We start from the raw sequence: 26179 nt of genomic DNA, 5'->3' as shown, positions 1-26179 counted from the left end.
TTCAACCAATAGGGCTCTCAACAGACGCTCCAACAATTGTGATTCCATAATGAAAACAGAGGCCATATAATATAATATAATCTATTTTACTGTAGCAAAGATTGGCTTTCCAAAATGTAAGAATTATATGATCAGAGCATGCATTCCCTGAAACCTCTTCCACTACACAAAAGAATCAAAGACTTTGGACTTGTATGGAGTTGAATGGAGACGACAAAATTTGCCCTCAAAACACAACACACTGTAAAGAGGAGACATCCACAGGGTGTAGTGCACCAACAAAAGGAGTCACTTTCACCCTCCTGCTCAGAAACATAATTCTGAGTCATCCCAACTGTTCCAACAATCTTCTGTGGCTTCGATGTCGAGATTGGTGCCAAAAGAGTTCGAGCTTCACAATCTACAGCGGTTTTCATGGGGTACTGACGTAAAAAATGTGTCGTCTGAAGGTAGATCCCAAACTGTGTGGATAAATCATATGACGGTGTAGTTGGAGAATAAGTGAATCAGATTGTCGAGAGCTTCGGGGTAAAATTTCCTCGCAAACAAGTAGCATGGTCTCTTCATTCCATTCCATAAACAGGGTTTCTGAGTCGCCACTTTCTGCAAAACAAAGAACCCAATACTGTTATTGGTCTTTGATTTCAAAGCACTGCAAGCACAGATACTCAAGTTTGGCCAATTTGTGTCTCTTCTGGATATAAATGGTAACATCAAACGGTTGGCTGCAAAGATTTTGTGAAGATAAAGACATGTCAAACTTGCAAAGAACATGAAGTTCTTGTGGTATTATTTAAAAGCTCAAGTTCTACTGGCTCATCAAATATTATTGGTGCTTAAAACACTATTAAATGAGCAAAATTAATGTTTGTGCTAGTATCGGTCAGTATTTTTTTTCATCCATACTGCTTGATACTAGGAAATCATCAAGATTAGCAGGTAGAATCTGAAAATTGAAATGTCCCTCGTGCTTTTTTATGTTTCTACTGCTGTACTATAAAATAGAAACTGTCGAATGTCTTTTATTCTGCAAATGATAATGTGAAATGTTACCTATTATATGAAAGATAAAGACCCAAAAATAACCAGAATAATACATAGTCAACCACTTCAAACAATTATTGATATTTCTGCATCTGCTTCATCCAACTGTAACAGATAAAACTCTGGGGAAGCTTGGTAGTAGCTTGCAGAGATTTTAAACTATAATTTCCTAGTTTGATGAGTGTTTTCAGTGATCACGGCAACTATATGGCAAGCACAAAGGGATAACATAAACCAAAAGAAGAGGAAAACAATGAATCTAAAACACAATTTAGTAGGTTACCTTCTCATCACTGGTAATGTGGTAATTCTCATCAATAGACTGTCAACATCAACCATATCAACCAATGAGAATTTAGAGGGATCAGGACATTTCAAAGTATGAATTTAAATGAAAAAAAAAGAAGCTTACTGTTATGTTCTTCAGAAGCTCATAAGTAACATCCTGAGCCCGATAAGCTTTCGGATGCCACTTTCCTTCAGACCAATCAACATGTGTCACCGACCAATTGGCCATTCCAATAGGATCCACCATCTGTATGATGCAAAAATATCCCATCTGTTAAGAGATACTCTACTAAATTACCAGAAAAGCTGTTACCTAGGAGGGCCAACATATGCAAAATGGTCTCAGGTGCTTACATTGAATAGAGTTGGCAGATAGTGTTCATCAGCATAGCAGTTGCGACCATCAAAACCTGGCTGAGAAGGTCAAGAAGAAAAAAACATCAGTATATTTCTATTGGCTGGTCCATCAGCCATTGTCAATGTTATGGGCCTAATGGCAATGACAATGTCGCTGAATAACATAACGTTGCTTAATATGCTTTCTTAAAAATATAAGGCCAATATGTAGTTTATTGTTGTTTCTAAAGTTTTATTTGCCTTCTTTCTTTGCTTTCCTTTTCTTGTAGTTCTAGGAAACTATAATAATTTAGCTACACAAGAAGCAAAGCTTCCTCAAACATCTATGATGTCCATACTAATAAAGAATATGCATCAATAACTTTAATTAGAAGAGAGCACAAATCTAATGCACAAGACTATGATAAATGTCGAGTCTGAAGAAGATCAAATGTAGGTATCCTTACCCTTGCAATAATTAACTGGCCATATTGTTTAGCTTTATCTAGGCAAGTCAACCCCATTATCTTATGTTTATAGATACTAGCTAATTTTCAATCCTATTGCTTTTGTCTTTAATTTACATATAGAAAACCAAGGATGAGCAATCATGTATTCACCTTGCAATAGAGCTTGAATTTTGTATAATAAAGGTTGTCTGCCAATACTATTAAAGCATGTCGTCGCTTCATTGAGAACCACTGCATTACATGCAAGAATCCAAGTGTCATGAATACTCTATAAAACATACTACATATGCAAACACAACTATTTTAATAAAGAAAAATAAATATTACATCAGCTGAATAGGTATCTCAGGATTTTTTTTCCACACGATTCACGAAATACAGCTCTAACTATAATGGAAGTTCTTATAAAAGTAAAAATACAGTTAAAATGAACAATTAAACTGTTAGGAAATTTACATACATATTGATTGTGCATGCATATTTTCTACTGATCATCAGACCATAACATCATACTTCATCTGGTGCATATCCTGGTCAAACATAACCAAGTTGAAAGCTAGGGCAACGTCATGTTGTCCTTAAGCGGCTTGGTTCAATTGCTAACTCGTGGTGATTTGTGAGTACCTCTAGTGCTAATAAATGTACCACATATAGTTATTCAGATCTTTAATTCATGTTGGCTTTGTTTTTCTTTTCTTCTTTCTTAATATTTTGTAGTACAAGGTAAAGGTAAAGGTATATATTATCTATTTTTTGATATATCCTTGGGACCTCAAATACTCTGTCCAAGTAAAGGTAAAATATTCTAGTTAATTAGACAAAAAAACTCTAATAAATAGTTCTTCCTTTTATATACAGGTTACTCATACCAGGATGAAAGCTTTGTAGAATTTTTTTTATTATGACATTAAACAATGTACAAGACGCTCACACATGGACATAAACTTGAGAACCATCGATTATACAATAATGCACTAATCACTAGGATGTCTCAAAGAGACTTAATAGAGTTAGCATCTTTTTGCATACCAAGGTTTTTCTTTTTCTTTTCACACAATCTGGCTTTCCTGTGAATTGAAGAAAAAAGAAATGCTTGCCTGTGAACCCTTCCTGAAGTCGTCCTCCTCAATCTCAGGCAGCATATGTTCAGTGTACCTGGCATTTCCATGTGGACCAGGATCCCGGAAGCTGACAATGATGGCAAAAAAGAAGTAACACAACAATTGGAAATCAGTGCATTATCTGAACAGTTAAATAACTTAGCAAAGGAGAAATATGTTATGTGATATTTTTATGGAAAAGAGTAAAGCTGCTTAGAAAATTTGCCAGAATTGGTGAAAAATGTCATGATGTCACAAATAACCAAAATGAGAGAAGTCAAAATAGGTATTAGGAAAAAAATTATGATGATCTTACCTGTCAATGAAACTGACATTCGTTCCCATCAGATAATTGTAGACATAATCAAAATTATGAAGGGGAACACAGCTGTCATATGAGGAATGTGAGTGTCCATGTTGTTGGTATAGCAAACAGGGAAAATTTTGAAAAACATAAAAATCCATTACCTGTCGGAGAGCAACACAAAATGCTGATTCTCAGGGTCTTGGATTGCATTTGCCAGAAGTCTCTTCTCTGCATCAACCATAGAGATCTTTCCCCACACAACCTACATGTAGAAACATTTTGTTTTACTTTTTTTCAGAAAATATTTCATTTTTTACATTGCTTCCAGATAATTCTAAATTCAAGCTAGTAACAATATCCTTGACTTTTAATTACCTAAAGACATTTCTAAATGATAGCAACCATTTTCCAGTCTGTGTTGTTCCAGTGGTCAATGACAACAAGTTTGCACATATGATGCATAGCATTATTAATCAGAACAACTTGTTACACTGTACTAAAACATAAGAAAGCTGCAATTTCATCATGAGTTATGATTTCAGCATTTTTACTTGCTATATATCAGAAAGAATCTTTGATAAGCCACCAGAACAGATAGTCAGACCTAGCGGATCTCAATGGCTCTTGCTGTACTTAAGGAAATCTAAGGTATCTCTCTCATGTTCTTGTTGACATCTCATTACCTTGTAGAGCTACCACTCTGACAGCAGTATCTGCTACTACTAGTTAGTGAAGGAGAAAGAAGGAAGACGAGATATCATCATAAAGAAGGGAGATGTCATGGAATTTGAAATTAGTTTATATAATGTAGCCAATTTATTTAAATGTTTTTTTTTCTTATTTGTCTTTGCATTACCTAACATAAATGATAAAACTACTGAAGCATCAGGGCTATAGTGGGTCTATCACTAACTTGAGAACTATAGGTGAACAAGTTTAGGTAGTCTATCTAACATACATATAGCAACTTACTATAAAAGGATACATCCATTATTATATTGTATACAATTTTTATATTGTACATTTTATTCTTTTATTTGAGCAGTTAGATGTCTTATGATATATGAAGGTAAAAGGATTTTTAGCATATTTTATTTTTCAAATTTTGCTTTAAATTTTCATAATATTTGACTTTGTTGTGATTTTTATTGATATTTATCTTTGTACCATTCCATCAACAAATCTCAAATCCCCAATCTGACCCAAACGATCATGCTCGTTCCACCTAGCAAATCCAAATTTGAATCTTGTTTAGCAACTCCAGCAGATTTATTTTGAATCTGTTCAAATTCTCTTGGGGCCAGTTTTATGGGCCAAGGTGCAATGACACACATACTGGACCATGCCCTGAAATTTTGTCTGTCCAATTGCTCCATCCAATCCTGCCCAAGCACAAATCCAACTTGCAAGTTGCAACTGCAATGATAAAACCAGTAAAAATTGAGCTAAACATGCATCTCAATAACATTCAATCCTAACTAGTGTGTAATAGTATGAACTTTTTTGCTTCCAGCCAATAGGTAGGTACTTGATTTTTGTGCAGTAGGATGAGCTTTTTTTGCTTCCATCCAATAGGTAGGTACTTGATTTTTGTGTAATACGATGAACTTTACAGAGAGATTCCTTCTTAGACTGCTAAGCTGCTTCATAAGCCTTGATGGCACAAATTAGTCAAAATAAAGATATTTTCATGCAATAAGACTGGTATTTCAGTCATGAACGAGAATTGGACATTATGGAACCTGTTCAAAATCTCAGCATGCAACACTGACGAGCATATTATATTGGGAAGGATTTTACTCGTGTGGCTTCAATAATTTGTTTTTCAAGCTAAATATTAGTATCAAGTGTGCTAGCAGGATATAATGCATATTGAGTATTTAAACAAAGTATATGCAACAGTTGAGTAGATATGTAAATAAGAGATAACCAACAATACACTTTTTAATATTGTTATACCATGTATTAAGCATGAACAGAATTGCAGTATCTAGACCAATCAGCTCAGGTACAAAATGGGATCAAGAAAATAACAAAGGGAAAAATCTGTATTAACTAGGACACAACAAGCATCAACTAATTCATGCTGAGAATGTAGGTCACTGAATATCTCATACGATGTGTAGCAATAGCATCTCATTTATAATCAAAGACTTCCACATGCACTGTAGCATACTACATGTACTGCAACAAATTTACACATCGTATTACTCAGAAAAGCCATTGTAGCGATTACCAGTCAGAATTGACTAATGATATTCATGCATGATATCAAAGATACTCATCTTCTTTTATTTAATGCATTTGCTTTTAAAATGATCTTTTATTATTTTCTTGTGTGCAAGTGGAAGCCACTAATAACTTGTATTAGGCAAGGAGAACATAGGTTTCCAAGTACCTTTGAACTTTGAATGTCTCGACCATCAAATAAAGGACTCACGTGGACTGGCTTCTCTCGTGATGCATGTACATAGATCGAGAATCTTCCCTCATGGCCCTGTAAATATAGATTTAGTTATGCACTTCAATCTATAAGCTGAATAAAATTCTATGTTATCATCATTTGTAGAAGTAACTAGTAAAACAGCTTTAGCTCCTCTTTGACTTGATCTGACATCCAAACAGATGGCCGACTTTTGATGAACTTATTTGCAGTTCACTATTAAACAACCTTCTGGCCAAACCAGATGAGCATTGTATGTAAAATATCCCATGCAGACAGCATTCTATATTATAACAGTAGATAGCACTGTGCTGACCACATGCCTATACATATTAAGTAGCAATTTTATGGAATAGTTAATTTCTGAATGAAAGTTTTGTTTAAGATGATTATATTTGTCATAGAGAGGCCTAGGAGACCATATTGAGCAGGAGGAGAAAATCTTGGATGTGGTTCACTGTTCTCTCCTCTCTTTTACATATGAGTAGGACTTGAGGATTTATCTTTGTCTCTCTTTTCTGAGATGTCTAAAACCAATACCTGGCATGGCTATGTGTTTGTTTATAACATATATATATATATATATATATATATATATATATATATATATATATATATATATATATATATATTATGATGACTGTTTTTCAATCATAGATGGAAAGAAGGTGTTTTTCTTGTCAGATTTTTTTTTCAAGAATTAATTAAAGAATATGTTCACATTTTAACATTTACAAGATAAATATGAAAATCTTTTAGCCATGTTATAAAAAAAAAATCAATCTCCTGGGTCTTCCCTAAACGAATGCATCTTGTTTTATCCTTACAGAGATTATACTTTATGTAGGTTGGATTGGTTCATAACTTTTCTACGCTTGACCAGGACCTAGGCAAATGAGTTTTCATACCTCAGCATAACTCCTTCTGAACACAAAACCAGAATTGATAAGGATAAGTTCATAAATGTTCATATTTAAGTATCGTCCATAAGTTCAACAGGAGGGAACAAGCATTGATTAGAAAATAAATATAAAATAAGAAGGTAAAAGATCAAAAGAGAGAGTAATCTAAGACAAGGAAAATAAAGGTAAGTGTATTTGAAAAGAAGATGCAAAAGAAAAGAAGTGATAAAAGAATGAAATTCACAAAAGATATACACTACAAAACAAATATATTTAGTATGAGGCTGGAGAAAGATAACATGAAGAACTACATTACATGTGTGGGCAAAGAAAAAGAAGATACAAATTTTGACATAAGACCTTCAAACATAGTCCAGAGTTACCTGGACATTTCATGTTTTGGTTTTTACCGTGCCAGAAATTTGGACAGTTGGACACATTATAGGCGCTCCTTGATCATTTTATAAGAGAATGATGCTCTCAACACTATTTAAGATTCTGACACTAAATGAGTCATCAGATAACAGTTATGTCAGCTCTAAAAAAGGTTTTGTCAAATCATTACATAGTTAGTCTCGATAATGACTAAATGATTGCATAGTAGTCCAACTAATGACTAAATGAGTGCATAACCAATCTAAGAAGACAATCATTGCAGGAACAATTGTGTACCATGTCTCAAGTGTTTGAAATCACATATCAGATTCTACTGGATGCCTCAAGAGTCCATAGTAATATCATGTTAAACTAAACTTCATCACAGCTTCAATACATTTTGCCTATCTATAACATCATGGTCATAGTACATAAAAGCAAGGATTTTAATTTTGAATAATACCGCCCGTACCGGGCGGTATGTATCGGTCCGCCAGTAGACCGGTACGTAGACTGCCCGCTACCGGATGGTACCATCGATTGGGGCTGTTTCCGCCCCGTTACCACCCTAAATTGGTCGGTGATAGTCGATTGGGGCTTTCTTCTCCCTCGACTAATACCGGGTGGTATTAGCCGAGAGAGAAGAAAAGGGAGAACCTGGAGATCCAGCGTCGCTTTCCCTCGATGATCTTGATCCATCGCCACCCTCCCTCATCGAACATCGTAAATGAGATATCGCCTCCTCCTCGTCTGAGGCGATGAGGTCTCGACGTCGTTGGTGACTTCTCCTCATCTGCGCAGGGAGAAGAAGCCTAGGCGATGTTTCTTCTCCCCACGCAGGTAGAAGAAATGAGGCGACGAGGTGGCGACGTCGCCTTCTTTTTTTTAACTTTATACATATATACATACATATATATATATACATATACATATACATACATATACATATACATATACATACACATACATATACATATACATATACATATACATACATATACATATACAAATATATATATATATATATATATATATATTATATATATAATATAATATATATATATATATATGTATGTATGTATATACACCAAACGGTACACCAGAATGTACTGCTCGGTATACCATACCGTAACGAGCTAAGCTCGATACTCCGGTACGGTACGAAATTACGAACCTTGCATAAAAGTACCAAGAGCCATTTTCGAGATCTTTAGTTTCTTGGGCTAATAATCATCCTAGGTGAATCAAATATCAGATACATTGCCATATGCAGATCATTAATTTTCATGTGTTTTCTTAATAAGTCAAATATTTGAATTGGACTTCCACAGGCCTTTTTCCCACAAGTTCCAATCTTCTATATGGTGAGGATCGGTTGTATTATCTAACATGCAAAAGAAATTGTCCTTGAAGTTCCACTCTTCTAAATGTGTTTGATCAGTTGCGTTATCTAACATGCAAAACAAATTGTCCAATAACATGATATACTATGTCTTTTGGCATAGTTCATAAGATGATCTTATGTGTTCTAATTTACAAATGAGCAGATAACACATTAATGATCCAATCATATTTAATAGGTTGATCTTCTTTGACACACATATTTAAGCAGGTACTTGAATACTTTTGAAACCCCTTGCAACATAGAATAAAGGCGATGAAAAATTGTAAAAGAAGCATTCAGTTCATGTAAAAGGAGAACTGCAAAAAATGGTAGTCAAATTAGGGCATTACCAGAAAGAATTTCTCCCAGAGTCTCTCGAAGGGCAGTGAACCAGGAGTCAGGAACATGAAAGCTATTTTTGAATTTTTCAGCTCTACAGACGGCATAGAAAGAATGTTTTTAATTAAAACATTCGAAGCAAACTCATCATCAGTAAGTACACGGGCCGTAGGAGGCAGCAAATCCTTCAAAGGACTACAAATGCTCGAAGAAAAGAAATAGCAAGCTGAATATCGACGAGGTGGATAGACATATGCCCCAATCAAGAAGACACACACCAAGCATATCAAGATGATAATCCAGTGAGGCCTTCTCGATCTAGATCTACGGAATTGAACTGGAATGATTTGCACATTGCCATTGCGAAATTGCCATGCCTGAGGTATCTTCATCTTGCTCTTCTAATCACAACAGTTTCACCATAATTATGACTTCTTTATCATCAGCTGCTACCACGTGATCTGTATGACCAAAGATCATCGGGAATCCACAAGAATCAACTCTCCAAGTTCTCTTAATCAAAATGACAACTTAACTGCAAATATAAGAAAGAACAGGTCGGAATTGTTGCCTCTGGGGGGAAACCCTGGTAAAAACCAGATTGAAAATCCAAGTATCAACTTTTTACCAAGGATAAAACACAAAAATTCCTATAAACACAATACATTTCAGATAAATTCTTCGATTTTCCCCCTTTTTACATTATTATGTTCTCAAAGCTTGAAACAAAAAGAGGTAAAGAAAGAGTAAGAAACAACCAAAACAAAACATAACAAAAAAGGAAAGGACTAAATTGATTCTGTTCTCTAGCAAAGACAAATACGGCGGTACGGCTTCCAGCTACCAAACACCTCGAATCATTGCGATCAGGAAAAGTAACCCAAATCATTACTTTGAGAACATATTCAACAACCAACACCGATCGTGGAACAGAATAAACCCCACCGACATCAAGCAAACAAATATCAGCCCCGAACCAGTTCTCGAACAACGGAAATGATCAAAATCCGGGCGTTTTCTTTGAAACCAAAGGAAACCGCAGCAAGAGCATGACTTACGCCGATTCGAACGACAAAGCACACGGGAAGCAGCCAAAGATCGAATCTTTGGTCGAGACGGAGGAGCAATTACCTCCGAATCGAAAGTGGTCGACCGGGGACGAGATCCAGCGACGGAGGCCACGAGGAAGATGGCGGAGGGAAGAGAGAGAGAGAGAGAAAGCAATAGTATATGTAGGCGAGATTTGAAACAACTATTTAAATATTCGTAGATCGAGAACCCTCTCTCTGTCCTCTCTTTTTCTCGCTGCTCTCTGTAAACTGTAATCTCTTCTCCTTCTCGTCGTCACTTTCAAGGAGGAGCAGGAAGCAGTCGTCTCTCTCCCTTGATCGCGTCGTGTGTTGTCCGAGAAGGCAGGCGTCCACTGTCGTGGGCCGTCGTGTGGTTGTGGATGCGTGTACCGGTGTAATATACGGCGCAGATATAGAGAGAGAGAGAGAGAGATATACATATAACTATACGTATTCGTATACGGGAGGCATTGCGTGGACCCGCGCCACCACGTCAGCGGTAGAATAACCCAACCGGAAGATGACAAATCGTCCGTTACTTTATATTCAAGTTCTTAGGATAATGTTTCGCGTCCCGAGGCTCGCCACACGCCAACCTCACCCTCGAGATAGGCTTGTGTGCCCCACATGCGTCCCGAGGCGGGAGAAGAGCCACATGGGCTGAGGACGTCTGGTACAAATTCTTGGTAGGGATGTGATCCCACTTAGTTCACCACAATATGCAGTAAATTTATCTTTAATGAATCATCAAATTGTTCTTCACATAAAATAATTTTGCATTTAATAAGTAAAATTAATTTGATCATAGTCCATAAGCTAACAACTGTTTCAATGTGCCATAGTAATTAATATTTTTGTCGGAATAATATTTGTGGCAATCATTATTATCTTTCCATGATGAAAAATTCAGTTGTTCTGACCTCAGAAAGGTTTATATGTTCTTTTTATCTTGCATCATATTCTACGTTTATACACTTAGTGATAGCTGCAAGGTTTGATGTGCAAAGATTGTCTTCGCTGTAACGGAGAAGGAACAGATCAATCATCCGTTGACAATTCTAAGGGTCATCGGTCAAAAATGTGATGCAGAAGGGAAAGAGTTAGTCAACCTCTGAGAGAGAGAGAGAGAGAGAGAGAGAGAGAGAGAATATAATAACACAATTTCTCCTTTACATGAACACTGAAATTGGACCAATTCAATGTCGTGGATAGCTTTCTTATTCTTCTCAGAAGTTAATTTCCTTTTCTTTCTCTGACACCAAAGACTATTAATAGTTTCTCATGTACTTTGAGCATATTCCCTAATAATTCTTGTCAAATGTTTGACCAAAAAAAACCAATTTCCATCTAGCAAACAAGAACAGCTTCATATCAACACCCACACAAAAGATGATGATGAGATTTGATGAATGAGTGTAAATTACAACACCAGAGTGTCTTGCAACCAAAGCTTTTGGGATGTAATGAAGCAGAATATTTCCTTCAAGTAAATCCAACATAATCACTAATCATTTAAATCCTCATTCTTCAATTTCATGAATCCATTAGTAGAAAATTCATATTTATGATGCATGTGTTTGATCCTAGAAAATAAAGATACATTAAGCTAGAATAGGAATCATTCATAAGCCTGTTGTTGATAGCAGGCTGACTTCTATCAGGGAATGATAGAAAAGCTCCTCATCACCTTCTCAGATAAAAGCCAAATGGAAGTTTCTACAAGCTAAGACTCTGCATATAGAGACAGATCATCTGAAAGCCATAAATTAGATTGATGAATGCAATCATTGACCTAACTAAATAACATATATGTTTATGTTATAGGAGAGTTATTGGACAAGGCACACAATTTGCTGTGGAATCATTCAAACCTACTATATTTCTCTTTCGTAAGCCACTGTAATTCTTATTGTTGACAAGGTCTGATTCCAGAACCTTTCAAGCTCTCTTGAATGGAAAATGGTGGTGCCAACGAGGGTAGCATGTTCTTCCTGGAAGCTGCTATCAGTCATCTTTCCTGGAACTGAGAGCAGAAGCAGCAATGGTTTGACCAGGTGATTTGGCTGGCAGAAACGGGAAGCATCATGCAAGCTAAGAATGAAGACTTGAGGTGTCATCCATAAGAGTTGCCGTTGACTTCACAGGTCATCAGATCGGTTAAGTCAAATCTCTATAGAGAGTTAAAAAGTATCAAAATTTCTACAATCTCTTTCTGACTACATATTTAATTTTTTTTTCTTTCTTGATTACTCGTGATATGATGCAAAATTTTGTGTTCCTTCCACTCTTGAAAGTAAAAAACAAAGCAAAAAACAAAATTTAATTCAGTTGTAAAGGCAGATATTGTCATGAAGGTGGTAAGTGTACAGAATAATCTTCTCCCAGAAGGTCTGCTGAAGAATTTGAAGCATCAATCTGATGACTTAAGAAGAAGAACATTCTTCCAATCTCTAGCTCAAAGTTCTTGAGGATGCCAATTTAAGATACTAGATATGATTCCTCAAGCTAGTTCTTGAGGTTTCATTTCCAAACCAAAATAAAATAGCAGATGATAACTACAAAAATCAAATCTTAAATGTTGTCAGCAATGTCATTGTCAGTTGCAAGAAATCAATAAAAACATGCAGTATCAGCTGATGCATGATAACAAGGTGAACAAGAAAAGACCATGAATTGAGCCAGTGATTAGAGGAACCATGCAAAAGAATAAGCATATGATGATCTGAGCTCAATTTGATGCCTTAAAAGTCAACCAGAAGAAGATGGTGAGGTTAAGCTCTCATTCTGTAGGAACAGTATTGCATTATAGTCAACAGAAGTTTTCAGACACTGAAAAGCAACATCCATTTCTTGATGGGTCTTCTGTGAGTGTCAGCTTAGGCTTTGGGCCTCTGCATGTGGACTTCAACTTTGATGCTCTGTTGTTCCTGATTCCTATTTGTCTACAATAGCAGGGAGAAACAAGCTATTGGGTTGTACCACTCTAATGATTGAGAAGACTTCATTATACACTTAATGAGGATTTCTCATGCTGTTCTGTATAATAAAATATTTTTGTGTGTATTAGAAGTGTAGTTTGATTATTGATACCATCATTTATATGCATTTGTCATCAATCATAGATACATACACCAGAAACAAGTTTGCATTTTACTTATTCCAGATCAAAGCAACATTGTTTGATCCAACTGTGTTTTATTGTCTGCACACATGACTCTTCTTCTGCTTGTAATCACTTCCATTTCCTCTGAAAGCTTAAATTGATTGGTGAGACTTAATGGAATCCAATGACCTTATTGTTTACAACACAAAACACAATTCATTCTGACCCTAATAGAAAACCTATCTGGGACTCTATGACTTCATAACATTTAATAGAATGAATCTAACTCTATTAGGACATGATCTCTTTATCATGTTTTATCATCACCAACTTATCTGGAAACTGTTGTTAGAAAATATGGAGAAACTTTCTATTAAATAGATGAGACAAACTGGAAGAGTGTGTGTCTTGAAAGTGGTCGAGTGTCCTCCCCTGCTGTACCTGATGGCTCTTAGAATATTAGCAACCTTCCACAGATCCTCATCACATTTCTGCATAGTGTTCCACATGACTTGCTAAATCTATTGCCACTGTTAGTATTAATTAGACAGTGGTGGCTGACAACTTGTTTTAGTACACACCAATGCCAGTATACATTATCAAGACTAGTTTTCATCTGTGTCAGTTCTTGAATCATCCACCAGCACCAATCCAGGATTTGACCAAAGGGTAAGTCGAGTTGCATCAAGGAGATAGAATACGGTTTCCTTGTGTCTTGAGGTGCAGGTTGATCCAGATTCTAGCAGACGCAGCAGCAATGGGCTTGTTCTTGGATTCAGATGAACTGAAGAGCTTAATTCCAACCCTGAGGAACAAGATATGTTGCATCTGAAACAAGAGAAAGGAGGTACTTTGGATCACCAGATTTGGACGGCAGTCAAACTACAACGTGGATCTTAAGATGCTTAGCCTCAAATGATTACAGCAGAGCGGAGTGGAAAGACCAGATGACTCCACATGGGCTCTCTACCCACCTCCCATGTTCTTCCAGGACCTCAAATCCAATAAACAAAGCAATCGCCATTAATGGAGCTTCGAGCATGCAAACAAATTATAGTATCACACAGAAAAACCTGCACAAAGATCACATGCAATGACAGTAAACACATGAAGATTGAGCACACTGCCGCTTTAAATCCTCGCAAAACCAGCCACCATTTCGTCCCGATCAACACCGTCTGGCTTCCATGGAATCCAAGAAGGCCAACAAGATCACAGAGATCGTGAGGCTGCAACAGATGCTAAGGAAGTGGAAGAAGCTCGCGGTGACGCCGAAGAGCAGCAGCAAGAGCATGAAGTTCCTGAAGAGGACCCTCTCCTTCTCCGACGGTGCATCGACGACGTCGTCGTCGTCGTCGGGGGACGTCCCCAAGGGATACCTCGCGGTGTGCGTCGGCGAGGAGATGCGAAGGTTCGTGATCCCGACCGAGTACCTGGGCCACCGAGCCTTCGCGGCGCTGCTGAGGGAGGCGGAAGAGGAGTTCGGGTTCCAGCAGGAAGGCGTGCTGAGGATCCCCTGTGAGGTGGCCGCGTTCGAGAGCACACTGAGGGTGGTGGAGAAGAAGAAGAAGAAGGAGGGGTTCTGCTACTGCTCGGCGGAGGCTGAGCTTGCGTGCTCCCATCTCCCACCGAAGCCAGTGTGCAGATAAGATGACATGTTTGGCTGTAGGAAGAAGAAGAAGAAGATGATACGTAATACTTCCTCTCCTTCTTTAAACTCCTTTTAGGGCTTACAGAAGCAGAGTGTCTCTGCATGGCTTGAGTTGTGCATGTCTTTTGTAGCTTCAATATCACTTTTATTTCTTCCAATACAAACACTATAAATGTGTTTTTTTTTTCTTTCTTTTTTTCAAGGAAAAATAAACATTACATTGGCCAAAATCTCATGTACTGTATTGTTCTTTTAGTTGGAGGTTCAACCAATATATTTCTTGAGAAAATTTGTGTTTTATGCTTGCTTTGATGGAATTTTATCTCTTAAGAATATATATATATATATATATATATATATATATATATATATATATATATATATATATATATATATATTTCAAGTAGATAAGATAAAGTTGTGTGCTTGTTGCTGGTAGATCTGATAAAATTTTGCTCACAAGAGATCATATGGACATAAGATATTAGATGTGAGAGAAGTTTTGAGAAAACAAGTACAAGTCATTCATAAACATTTTTGCCTGTTTATGAATTAATTATACGACAACTCTGCACATGCACAAAAATAATTTATATATGATGGTTGGACACCATTATAAATTGAAAAAGGATTAATTTATTTAGATTATGGGCCAACATGAATATATGTAGCCTGATTCATCAACATGAATAATATGTTGGACTAATCTATATGTACAATTTGTCTCACACATGAATCAAGGAATTCATCATGTTACATGGACTCATGGGGGATAAGAGGGAATGTGGGTGCATGAAACTGTGAAGCTGCAGCACCTAAAAACTCAAGTGAGTTCTCATTTCAAAATGGAAGATTAGTAATTTATATAATTCTAAATATATAGCAACTTTGAATGTGATTTTTACTTCTTATATGTGATTATCACATGTAAAGACAAGCCAAAAACCTTGGAGTTGTAAGAGAATTTTGGATAGATTATTTAGAAATATGTAAACACAGATAATTAGGATGAAATAGATTCTCTTATCAAAGTGAACTTAAATTTGTTGTCAATTCTTGTCATAAAATTCATATTTCACTTTTTGAGTTGCCAGGTAAAAGAATGGAGAATATTTTTATATTAGCATGAAACTATGGAGCTTACATAATTTAGAAGGAAGAATGAAATATACATGAACTTATGATCCATGGGATGAGAAAGGTAGGTATGCAGATGCAATGACTCAGGTACATTATCATGTAAGAAATGGCTTTCCTCATCACTGGGCTGATCAAACTTGCTCATGTCACTGCTGTATGCAAAGTTCCTAAGTTGCTTTTGCTTTCTGAAACCTGTATTTTGCATATCAAAGTGGGTTTCATCATAGTTGACATAAAGATGTCAAAAATATGACAAACTATTGCTATCTGAAGATTGTATGGATGCGGGAAAAAAAATATACTTTGTAATTGTTTTTGTACTTTGCAAGTTGAAATTGTACATAAGATTCCAAAAAAAGGGGGGGAAAAGGAAGAGATAAAAAAAAAGAAATAAGGAAGTAGAAGGAGAGGGAATGATACATACAATGTGTAGTAGTAGTACAAACAAATCTTCCTTGACCAAGAGATGAGGCAGAAGCAGTACTTCATCATCAACTAGCTGTTTCTACATCCGACTGCAGTAACAGGTGATTCATTCCCTTGCCTGGTTCCAAGAAGGAGAGATGAAAGCAGTGAGAGTTGAAATGCCTCCTCATGTTTAGTTTTGTTCTGTTTCCACTAACACAAAAAACCAGGATTTTACCCTCAATTTATACCATATATTGCTCACCAATCATGTTCTTCCAGGCACAGATGATCCACTATGCCGACTTCTTGAGCTTTCATATCCAGATTGCAGAGCTGAAGGTGCACTCATGAAGTCCTGAACAAACAGAGAGAAAGAAAGAAAGAATGCCAATATGAAGTTCTGATGGAATGATATCTTGCATGAAGTTGCTAATTCGAGTTGCAGATCATGGCATTCAGCTTTTATGTATTCCAGGAATTCGAAGGATTTAAGAGAGCATTTGTTCTACGTGTGTGCCATTTAGTATCAGAGTTTATCATCTATCAATGAAGCCTGACAATTTCTGCCAAACTTGACTGTGCAAGAGAAGAGCCTTTGATCATGGTGGTATGAGAGAAGAGCTGCAGAATGGTGAGAGAACGACGTACTTGTGTGGAGACTTGGCTTTGCATGGGTGAGGTGAGAGGGCTGTACCCCAGTAGCACAGAGTACTGCATGTTCTCCTCCGCGAGATTTCTCAGCCTGTTGAGCTCCGGCAATATGCCCGTCGCAAGATCCGGGCGATCCTTCCGCCTGAGCTCCGCGCACTTGACCGCTAGCTTCGCCAAGCTTAGAGCATCCTCGACGGGCCAGTCCGGCACCGAGCCATCTAACATCTCCTCGAACGTCCCCTTCTCGATCGCACGCTCCACGTAGTGCGTCAGCCCCATGGGCGGCTTCCCGGTCACCAGCTGCAGCAGCAGGATCCCCATAGAGTAGACGTCGGACTTGATGCCGAGCATACCCGTCTGCTGGTACTCCGGGTCGATGTAGCAGAACGTGCCGGCAGTGGCCGTCATGCGGTACTGGGTGACGTTGTCCGCCACCGACGGCGGCACCAGGCGGGCGAGGCCGACGTCGCTGATCTTGCTCACGTAGTTCCTGTCGAGGAGGATGTTCGCGGGCTTGAGGTCCCGGTGGACGAGCGGCTCCGGCTTCGTCTGGTGCAGAAAGAGGAGGCCGGTGCCGATCTCTGCGGCGATCCGAAACCTGTGCTGCCAGGGAATCGGCGGCGTGTTCCCCCGCCTGAACAAACGGTCTTCCAAGCTCCCGTTTGCCATGTACTCGTACACGAGGCAGCCATACTCCGGACAAGCACCCAACAACAGCACCATGTTTGGATGCCGAATGCAGCACAGTATCTCGACCTGTGGAAGTCCCAACAGGTCACTGCATCAGAAACTGATGGATCGAACCAACAGTTCGAAGATTGATGTCTGCGTTCGATACCTCTTGCTGAAACTGTGACCTTCCTTGAGCGGCATCGGGACGCAGTACCTTAATGGCGACAGGCGTGTGATCCAGAGTGCCTCTGTAGACAGGACCATACCCACCCTCTCCAATCTTCCTGTTCTCCGCGAAGTTCTCGGTGGCTACTTCGATCTCCTCGATGGTGTACCTCCGGTACCTGAGATTTGTGTGCGACATCGCATCGAAAGCCTTTATCTTCTCCTCGGCCTCTTTCACTGCCTGCAACTCTGCACTGATCCGCTTCTGCGCTTCCAACTCTGCAATCCTTTTCGACGCTTCAGCCGTCTCGATGGCGGCCATTCGCTTCGCTTTCTCCCTCTCCGCTAAGGCCAGAGCGGCTTCTTCCGACAGCCGAGCTTCCTCCAGTCTCTTCCCTTCCTCCGTCTTCCAGCGCTGCAGCTCCATTGCCTGCACCAGAGGAGGCATCCTCTGAAACCGAGTTCAGTTTTGGGGGGGAAGCAATGACAAGATCGATCACCTTTTGTTTTGCCGTAAGTGCTTCTTTGCAGGCTGTGCTGTACATGTCCATGGTCTGCTTCAGTTCTAACCTTAGCCTCCTGATCTCTGCTTCCACTTCGTCCTGCAACTCAGTTAAGTGCAGACTGACTACAAATCAGAATCCAATCAGGTAAGTGCTTCTTTTGTTCGCTTCGGACTTACCATTGCGGGAGATGATGAGCTCTCATAGGACAGGGAAGAGAGGCCGTTCGAGGTCGAGTACCCACCCACCGACTTGCGAGGTGACTCGAAACTACGATCCAAGGCGTCGGACATGTTCGACAGTCTCGGTGGGTAGCCGCGGTCGAAGCTTGGCCTGCCATTGCTCACAAATGAGATATCGCTGTCCATCATCATCTCCCCATACGATTTCGTGGCACGCGTTCCCCTGGTAAAGGGCGACCTGTTTGAGGCACAAGATCCAGCCTTCAGCACCGGAGCATTAACATGAGCTACTTCTTCATGGTTCATGGAGTTCTTACTTGATCGATTCGTTGTCTTTGTACAGAGTCCATGCAGCAAATGCAGCCTCATTTGGCACTGAAAGATTTCATTCCTCGTCATCAGAGGGAGGAGGCAAAGAGAGAGACAGATATCAACACACAGACCTCTCATGACATTATTCCTGTTGTTGTAGTCCAGTGGATCGGGTCGAGCAGTTGGTTGGCTTTGGATCTGCGCCCGGATAAGAGCACCGGTCGGCGGTGGCCGGGCAGCGTTCCTCATGGAAGAGACCTTCCCCTTGGAGATGATGAAGACAGTGCAGAAATCAGGCACGCCCTTGGAGATACTGCTGCTGGTGTCTGTGCTTCTGAACGATCTGAAGGAGACATGGCAAAATAAAGCATCGCGGCACAGAATATTTCCAGTCCAAGCGATCGTATCGTACCTGACGAATCCTCCTTTCGGTGATGCGCCAATCACAAGCTTCCCGACTGCAGATCTCAACACAAACTCTACGATAGCCTTGGCAACGTCGGTGTCTTCGAGTATGACATCGTTGCACTGCACCTGTTTGCGTAAATGCCCTCGGTTACGTTCATGGCAATAGAGATCTGAGAAATCGAGTGACTCACATTCTTGCGTGTGCAGAAACATCGGAAGGGAACAAACAATTCCTTGATGATGTTGGCGGCGTCTTCGGACCCCGCTGCATAGCATCCAAAAGAGAAGGAAGAGTATATGTTACGACAAGGATCGATCTCCAGCGGGCTGTAAACACCATGCCTACGTGAATCCTCCATGCAAAGGAGAGCATACTTGAGGGCTTGGTGTTGACATGGACGAGGGTGAGGGTTTGGCCTCTGGTAACGACGTTGTCCAGAGCCCACCTGAACGCGCCCTGGCTGTTCTTGTCCCTGTCGATGGCGACCGCGACCAGCGGCGACGACGCCGGTCCATCCGCCGGCTGCTGCTCCCTCTGCGACATTGCTCTCTGCATGCTTGCTCGCCATTAATTACTGCCGTTCCACTCCATATGGGGAGGAAGAAGAGATTAGTTACCTACCACCAAGGCGTACGATCAACAGCCCAGGCTGTCTTCTCTCCTCTCCTTGCTGGTGCCTCTCTCTTGACTACCTCTCTTCCTGAGAGGCACAGCAGATAGGGGAGCTGCTAAGGTTATCCTTCCCTCTCTTCTTCTTCTCCCTTGACCTCCTTTGTTGGTCTTCATGATCTCTATCTCTCTCTCTCTCTCGTGTGAGGTTAGGCGTGGATACAGGAGAGGCCAAGGAATAGGGTGGAGTTGGTGGGGTGTTGCCATTGAATGGCATAGGTTGCTGCGACCATTTCCCAGAAATAGAGTATGATGGGAAGCAGGTTCAGCTTGCTCATGGCCTTCTTCAACTGGAAAAATGAGATGATCTCGAGCTCATCCTCAAGTCAAGACCAAATGGTCCAACCATCAAATTGGATTTGGTCAAATATAATATATGTATCATATGGTCCCATCGCATGTTTGATATAGAAGAGATAAATTCATGAGATTTATTTTAGAATAAATTCATAAAATTTGATATCAAAAGGTAGATTGTGTGTCTCAATCATTGGGGTTGTGGATAATTCCAAGCTCCCTATATCAAAGTAGTATTGCAATCTATCTAGAACTAGAAACATATAGAGTTACTTAGGACTCAATGGTCTCATTTCAACAACCTCAAATCTAATTTCCAGTCATATCTGAAGTAAAATTTCCTTTTACACTACTCTTCATGCCAACCACCACTCTCTATTACAGGACAAATAATGGATCTAACTTGAGCTAATTGATAGGAGATCTGATGTAATTAAGGTCACATACATGAGTAAGGCAGGCACCAGAATCACCAACACTGGTGCAAAGATATATCTAAAGGAAGTCTTGCTACAGATCAGTACCAGAGCATACCAAAAGTGAAAGAAACTACACAGCACACCCTCCTAAACCTTGCAAAGTCTCCCAAATCCATTGTCTGGGAAAGGCATAGGAGTCATAGACTAATTAACATAAAACAGACCATCTTCTTACATCCACTACTGCCTGTTGTGCATGATCAACAATTGAGGTCAACCCATAATGCTGTTCTTCACAATGGAGCGGCAGCTGGAGCTAAAAATATAATGCAAGACTGGCATCCAAAGTATCCTGGCAACAGCACGTCGAGATAGAAAACCAACCATTGATCTTAAATCTGCAGTTGGTCGATTGACTTCTCGACGTCAGTAAATCTGAGTGGGGTCAAAGAAAGTATCCCTATAAGGGGCTTTTTGCAGCTGAAACTCCTGGGTCTGGTTGCCATTTCTGTGCATGCTAAACAGGAGTGGTTGAGCTTGTTGAGATACAGGCTCTCCGTAGATCCAGTGATTTGAGGGATTCGCGACAGGTATAGTGGGCTGTGCCGAACTGGCATGCTTAGCATCCATGATAATGAAAGGAGTTTGTCCGTGGCCTCCTGGGTCGGGAGAACCCCAAGAATTGGTTGACAGAAGAGAGAGAGCACGCCGAAGATCTGGTGCTCTGTCCAAGTTCGAAGCTCCTCCAGATGCCTCTGAACCTGCAAAGAGAAGAGGAATATATTAGACAGAAAAAAAAATTCTTTAATCTTAGCAGTGAGCAGATCAGCAAGTTACATGGAAAAAATGAAAGTATTAATTGATCTCCCCTGGCCAGAATCTCACAGGTGAAATAAGTATTATTAGGGAAAATTTTGACACCTAGGAATGATGAATCAATAAGAAGTAATATTGCTAACAAAAAGGGTAGAAGGATATTAGTCGATTGTAATCGGTAATTCTTTTGGCTTGGCTCCACTCCGTGGCTTATTTATCTAACAAAATTTATAAAAAAATTGAAATATAGGAACAGAACATTTGCTTTTTAATTGTTTAATTTTTCAAGAAAGCCAATCGTAGGTTGTGAAAGGAAGAAGTATTTATCACTTATCTACTTGTTCGTTTCAAGACAAATGAGAAAACAAGAGTTATTTCTTATAGTCAAAGGATATATTTCACATGAAATATTTATTTTTTCAATGTTTAAGTAATCATGAGAAAGGAAAAGAGAAGTCCTGATTCAAGGGCAAAACGTAAAATATCCTGAGAAAAGAAAAGAAGATTGTTGTCAAGAAGAGTAAGAAATGCAAAACGCTATGGTTTTCTTTTAGTACAGAGTTCTCAAATTAGTTGCAGTAAAAACGGTCTAGAATTTAATACTTTCAACAAATTAAATTGCGAAAGCTGACTACTTGATCAAGAAATTGGCTTGCTTGTAAAGTTCTTAATGGTTGTTTATCAACAGAAAACAGGCCTGCTAGAATCACTAAGCATATTTACAGTTAAGTTAGGTAACACGTCCCACTAAGACCATGAGTTTGCACTGCTCGAAGCACTAACTATCACAAAATATTCAACTGAAAGGGTCACAAATAAGACAAAGAGTGTTAGCAAGAGCACCGTATTTTGGTTTATTTTCAAATGAAAAATAATCAATCTCCCAAAACTGTTGTTGGCTTTATGAAACCTCGCCGGCCTCATGCAGCCACACACACACACAAACGAGTGACAAATAAAAAAAAGGCAGCAACCAACAAATCTTAGTGTTTACTTGCTTTAAACATATAGCTTCAAACTGACTAAATCATAATATGTCCAAAGTTGAAGATCTTTAGCTTGATAAAAGGCATGCTATATCATGACAACTTCGTTGTTGAAGTCAGAAGCAAAAGGATTATACTGTATGGTGCCTTGAAGTGCTGCAAATGTATGTCAGACTTCAGTCTTCCTAAGACACTAGTGAGAAACATCTAGATATTCTGAGAAAAAGGAAAAAAACTTGAGACTAATATGTAAATGCTGCTTCTATATTTATAAACGTGTTTATCATACAGGTTTATCTGACAACCACATCTAGAGGACTTGAATTTTAATTTTAAGGAAAATAACTCAACATATTAGATAACTTTCCGTTTGCTACTGGGCAAAAGCAGCATAGAGCGAGTTACTTGCACCAAGACATTAATTACCTTGATTGAGTACTTCGGCGGCAGTGCCTTTGAGTGGCAAGGGCTTGTCTACATCATGATAAAGTGCAGTAAAGCCATTTGCTAGCTGAGTGTCTGGCATATGCAGCTGCTCATACATGCTGCTTTCTTTGCTTGATTTCACCCATGATCCTCTCATTTGTGCAAGCATGAATTTTTGAGAAGCTTCACTTGTGGTGGTTGCCACTGGTTTCATGTGACCAAAAGGAGATTTATTCCATAGCATGTTCATCTGATATTTATCATCTGCAAAAGCCAGGTACTGGTCAGGAACAAGAAACACAATATTACAGAAATTGCATTTCACATAATTGCATAAACACAGCATCTGAAACTTGTTATAAGGGTAATTGCAGAATGGAGTGTTCACAAGATAAAGCAACGGTTTATCATTGCTAAAAGTAATACTATCTGGCTTTCAAGTCATCACAGGTACAGTGGCATTGTTGGAGCTAATCTGCTGAATCTTTTATTTAGAGTGCCATTTTGATCACTGTCTAAATTAGTCATCATGGAATTATGCTTCGTCCTTTAGAAGAGCTAATATTGAGGAAGTACGACTGGCTGTTTTCGATGGTTATGATAACACCATTAGATCAACTTAAATGGAGAAAAAATGAAGGGCAAGATCGGGTTGTCATTAATCTAGGTTTTTGGATTGCCATTAATCTAAAATTCTCGAAAAGAAAGGTCCTCGATATAGAATGACTGGAGATCTTATATCGTCTCAAATGCAAATGTTTATATGTTATATGTGGTATCAGAATGCTTGACCTGCTGCCTTTAGAATAATGATGGTGCAAGATTATAGCTCTGGAGGAAGGTTACTTACATTCTACCTGAGATGGTCTTAAGTAACATCAAAGACATGTTAATTGGAGATGGGACACCTCACTGGATGACATAGAGTAGACTATGGTACTAGATATCAAGAACTGCAAAATCATAGTTATAGAGAATGTAATCAAGCAGCTAATTGAATAGCCAAGTAGGGTTGCACTGCAAAAATCAGATGGATTTTGGAAGGATAATGTTGCTTCAGTTTTTGCTCACATTCTATGTAATGAGCCAACAAGGCATTTAAAATCTTAATATAGTGTTTTTATTTAGAGAAAAAAGGCACCTCATGAATTCCATTTTATGTGAGAAACAATGTCCCTAAGCAACATACATGAATCCTACCTATTCCAAGCAATAACAATAATTCAAAGAGGAAATAATGGTGAAGTAAGAATTCTTTCATACTGTAAACCGATGGAGAAAAGGTCGTCGAATTGAAGGAGATTATGTTTGGTCGTGGCTTGCGACGTCGAGCATTATGATCAGATAAACGCCTTCGACAACTTCTCTTTTTCTGATCAAACTCCGACAGATCATGGAACCTTAAACACGAACAAAACAAATTATGCAAGATAGGCAATGACTGCAAGTGATATTAGCAAGGGTGACAAGTCAAAATGAACTTGTTCTTTAGCAAAGAACACTAGATCGTTTAACATCTAGTAACCTGCTACACTGCTGACAAAACCGGCGCTCCTGACCGGCGACGATGACCTTGGGGAATTTGGAATGGGTTTCACAGACCCTGTGCTTCCGGTGATACTCCTTGGCTCCATTAAGATCGATATTGCAACCTTCAACTTGGCAGCAGGTACTATGTGCACTCTGATAAGACACTCGCGCCTTCTTGACCAGAGCAGAAGGTGCCGCTGCAGAATCCAAAGAGGGCAAGGGGTTCTTCGCGGTACTCTCAGCTGAGACATCCTCGAAGTAGGTTCTCTTACCAAGCTTCAACCCTATTTGTGACTCCTCCAATCCATGCGTCTGCGCTACCGCTGGGGAAGAACCAGCTTCCAGTAAAGTTCTGTTCTTGCCGTGATTCTTCGCGTCAGCGTCCCACCCAGGTCGCTTTCCTGCCTTCGGCGAGGAATCGAAGGAAGCAGAGATGGTGCTCTTGGACGAGGAACCATTCACCAATTCAGAGCCAGAGGAAGCGCCACCGCCGGCGGCGGCGGCGGCGGCAGACAACTTGTAATTCCCACCAAATGGCGCGTGGTTGTCCCAATCCCACAGCAACAACGCGTTCGCATTCCAATCCATCACACGAGCAGCTCGATCGCATGCGCTATTGGTCAACAGAGATCAAGATAAAGAATCCAATCCCCAGGAAAAGGACAAAAGATCAGATATTTCACGCAGTGTTGCCCCAAAAGGAACCAAGACTCAAGATTTCAGATGGGAAAGTACCTAAGAGATGGAACCCTGAAAGGAGGGAAAGTTGTCTTCGATTCCTGCGTTGTTGTCTGCAAACCAAGAAGGCCAATCTCCAAAGTCAGAGAGGAAAGAAGAGGACTCGGGGAGAGACTTCAATCCATGAGGGAGCAGACCATGGCAGCAGAGACAGTGACAGCCAGAGTTGGGCAGGCTCAAGAAGATCCCTCCCCCCTCGACACCCTCACCTCCTCATCACCCATTTCATGGTCACAACAAGTGGGCTGTTGCTATCTATTCAATGACAACTGAGCCATTGCTATCTCTCAGATAACCTCAATCCGTTCAATCATCAGCCTCTGTTACCCAAGAAATTTTTACTGTTCTCACCACACTGGATCAGCTTACAGACAAGACAAGAAGCAAGAGAAGATGCACAGATGGTGGAAAGGAGAGGAATAGTTTTGGGTTCGATGGGTCCAATCACACCATAGTAAAATAAGGAACAGGGAACTTTGGTTGGATTTGTGTTAGATCCGCTCCAGCCCAAGCAGCCAACCACATGCATTCTGACACCAACAGTGGCAAAAGCTCATTGGAGGAAGTCACATCAGGATGTGCTTCTCCAATTATGGGTTGCTCCAGATGCAACATTCATGAACATTGGATTATATATGGATGAAGAACAGATTTAGAGATAGATGATGGTGGTAAAGGCTATGGGGAAGAAGACTAAGTTCACAGTGGCCATCTTTAGCTGGATTCAGCTCAGGGTTGACTGACAAGTTGAACTTTGCAGGCTTCCATCTGAATTGTTCATGAATGCTGTCAGGACTGGAACTTCCTTCTCATCTACTGTTGCCAGAGTCAGAGCCTTGGCTTCATCTTTGTTGGTGAGATCAGAACTGGCAACCAGCTCAAGCAAGCTACTGCAACCATCTGAAATCCAAGTAGGAGATTTTTTATTAGGACATGGTTTTGAGCTGGATAGCATTGCAGATGCATAATTAATTACACACAAGATGACATTAGGGATTCATGACCTATAATTAATTACAAACAAGATGATGTTAGGGATTCATG

General features: G+C 39.6%; 4 protein-coding genes across 12 annotated transcripts; 1 reads left to right on the top strand and 3 right to left on the bottom strand.

Moving 5' to 3' along the window:
• Positions 1-25: 25 nt before the first annotated feature.
• On the bottom strand, positions 26-10424 carry LOC103980712 (glycosyltransferase BC10). Of its 6 annotated transcripts, none has more exons than XM_009397182.3 (11): positions 10047-10424; positions 9000-9574; positions 5944-6042; positions 3707-3807; positions 3555-3626; positions 3236-3326; positions 2289-2369; positions 1687-1746; positions 1457-1579; positions 1328-1366; positions 26-603 (listed from the first exon to the last, which is right to left on the bottom strand). In XM_009397182.3, the coding sequence occupies exons 2-11, from the start codon at positions 9378-9380 to the stop codon at positions 475-477; spliced, it is 1176 nt and encodes a 391-aa protein (XP_009395457.2). In that variant the 5' UTR covers positions 9381-9574; positions 10047-10424; the 3' UTR covers positions 26-474. The 6 variants fall into 6 exon arrangements, with proteins under 6 accessions (XP_009395457.2, XP_009395460.2, XP_009395461.2 ...); XM_009397185.3 differs by having other exon boundaries at positions 9000-9523; XM_009397186.3 differs by having other exon boundaries at positions 9000-9449.
• A 3686-nt stretch (positions 10425-14110) lies between these two features.
• LOC103980710 (protein SMALL AUXIN UP-REGULATED RNA 12-like) lies at positions 14111-15059 on the top strand. The gene has a single exon (XM_009397179.3). It carries the CDS (start codon positions 14349-14351, stop codon positions 14808-14810), a length of 462 nt encoding a protein of 153 aa, XP_009395454.1. The 5' UTR covers positions 14111-14348; the 3' UTR covers positions 14811-15059.
• Positions 15060-15922: 863 nt separating this feature from the next.
• Positions 15923-20137, bottom strand: LOC103981571 (U-box domain-containing protein 52-like). Of its 4 annotated transcripts, XR_010498106.1 has the most exons (13): positions 19876-20136; positions 19629-19803; positions 19445-19518; positions 19258-19379; positions 18977-19188; positions 18851-18908; positions 18531-18771; positions 18349-18450; positions 17850-18278; positions 17009-17767; positions 16623-16715; positions 16377-16496; positions 15923-16144 (listed from the first exon to the last, which is right to left on the bottom strand). XR_010498106.1 is itself a non-coding variant. In XM_018824646.2 (11 exons), the coding sequence occupies exons 2-11, from the start codon at positions 19795-19797 to the stop codon at positions 16626-16628; spliced, it is 2256 nt and encodes a 751-aa protein (XP_018680191.2). In that variant the 5' UTR covers positions 19798-19803; positions 19872-20137; the 3' UTR covers positions 16229-16625. The 4 variants fall into 4 exon arrangements, 2 of the variants coding, with proteins under 2 accessions (XP_018680191.2, XP_065015444.1); XR_001977595.2 differs by having other exon boundaries at positions 16377-16715; XM_018824646.2 differs by lacking the exon at positions 15923-16144 and having other exon boundaries at positions 16229-16715; positions 19872-20137.
• A 531-nt stretch (positions 20138-20668) lies between these two features.
• Positions 20669-25384, bottom strand: LOC135642880 (squamosa promoter-binding-like protein 12). The gene is made up of 5 exons (XM_065159365.1): positions 25133-25384; positions 24393-25010; positions 24131-24267; positions 22868-23131; positions 20669-21400 (listed from the first exon to the last, which is right to left on the bottom strand). Exons 2-5 carry the CDS (start codon positions 24983-24985, stop codon positions 21066-21068), a joined length of 1329 nt encoding a protein of 442 aa, XP_065015437.1. The 5' UTR covers positions 24986-25010; positions 25133-25384; the 3' UTR covers positions 20669-21065.
• Positions 25385-26179: the final 795 nt, after the last annotated feature.

Source organism: Musa acuminata, chromosome BXJ1-4 (genome assembly GCF_036884655.1).
Source record: "Musa acuminata AAA Group cultivar baxijiao chromosome BXJ1-4, Cavendish_Baxijiao_AAA, whole genome shotgun sequence".
Classification (NCBI taxonomy): Eukaryota; Viridiplantae; Streptophyta; class Magnoliopsida; order Zingiberales; family Musaceae; genus Musa; species Musa acuminata.
The sequence above is the reverse complement of the archived record's forward strand: the minus strand, read 5'-3'. Positions and strand labels throughout refer to the sequence as shown.

What these genes read in the sequence shown, in the direction of transcription:
- LOC103980712 (XM_009397182.3), bottom strand. Translation starts at nt 9,380, where the DNA reads ATGAAGATACCTCAGGCATGGCAATTTCGCAATGGCAATGTGCAAATC. An exon ending in GAGACATTCAAAGTTCAAAG is followed by an intron (nt 3,808 to 5,943) that starts GTACTTGGAAAC and finishes TTCTACATGTAG; the next exon opens with GTTGTGTGGGGAAAGATCTC. An exon ending in AGCTTCTGAAGAACATAACA is followed by an intron (nt 1,367 to 1,456) that starts GTAAGCTTCTTT and finishes TGATGTTGACAG; the next exon opens with TCTATTGATGAGAATTACCA.
- LOC103980710 (XM_009397179.3), top strand. Translation starts at nt 14,349, where the DNA reads ATGGAATCCAAGAAGGCCAACAAGATCACAGAGATCGTGAGGCTGCAA.
- LOC103981571 (XM_018824646.2), bottom strand. Translation starts at nt 19,797, where the DNA reads ATGTCGCAGAGGGAGCAGCAGCCGGCGGATGGACCGGCGTCGTCGCCG. An exon ending in CACTTACGGCAAAACAAAAG is followed by an intron (nt 18,279 to 18,348) that starts GTGATCGATCTT and finishes CCTCTGGTGCAG; the next exon opens with GCAATGGAGCTGCAGCGCTG. An exon ending in AAAGCCAAGTCTCCACACAA is followed by an intron (nt 16,716 to 17,008) that starts GTACGTCGTTCT and finishes CTGTTTGTTCAG; the next exon opens with GACTTCATGAGTGCACCTTC.
- LOC135642880 (XM_065159365.1), bottom strand. Translation starts at nt 24,985, where the DNA reads ATGGATTGGAATGCGAACGCGTTGTTGCTGTGGGATTGGGACAACCAC. An exon ending in CTTTTCTCCATCGGTTTACA is followed by an intron (nt 23,132 to 24,130) that starts GTATGAAAGAAT and finishes TGGCTTTTGCAG; the next exon opens with ATGATAAATATCAGATGAAC. An exon ending in CGCCGAAGTACTCAATCAAG is followed by an intron (nt 21,401 to 22,867) that starts GTAATTAATGTC and finishes TTCTCTTTGCAG; the next exon opens with GTTCAGAGGCATCTGGAGGA.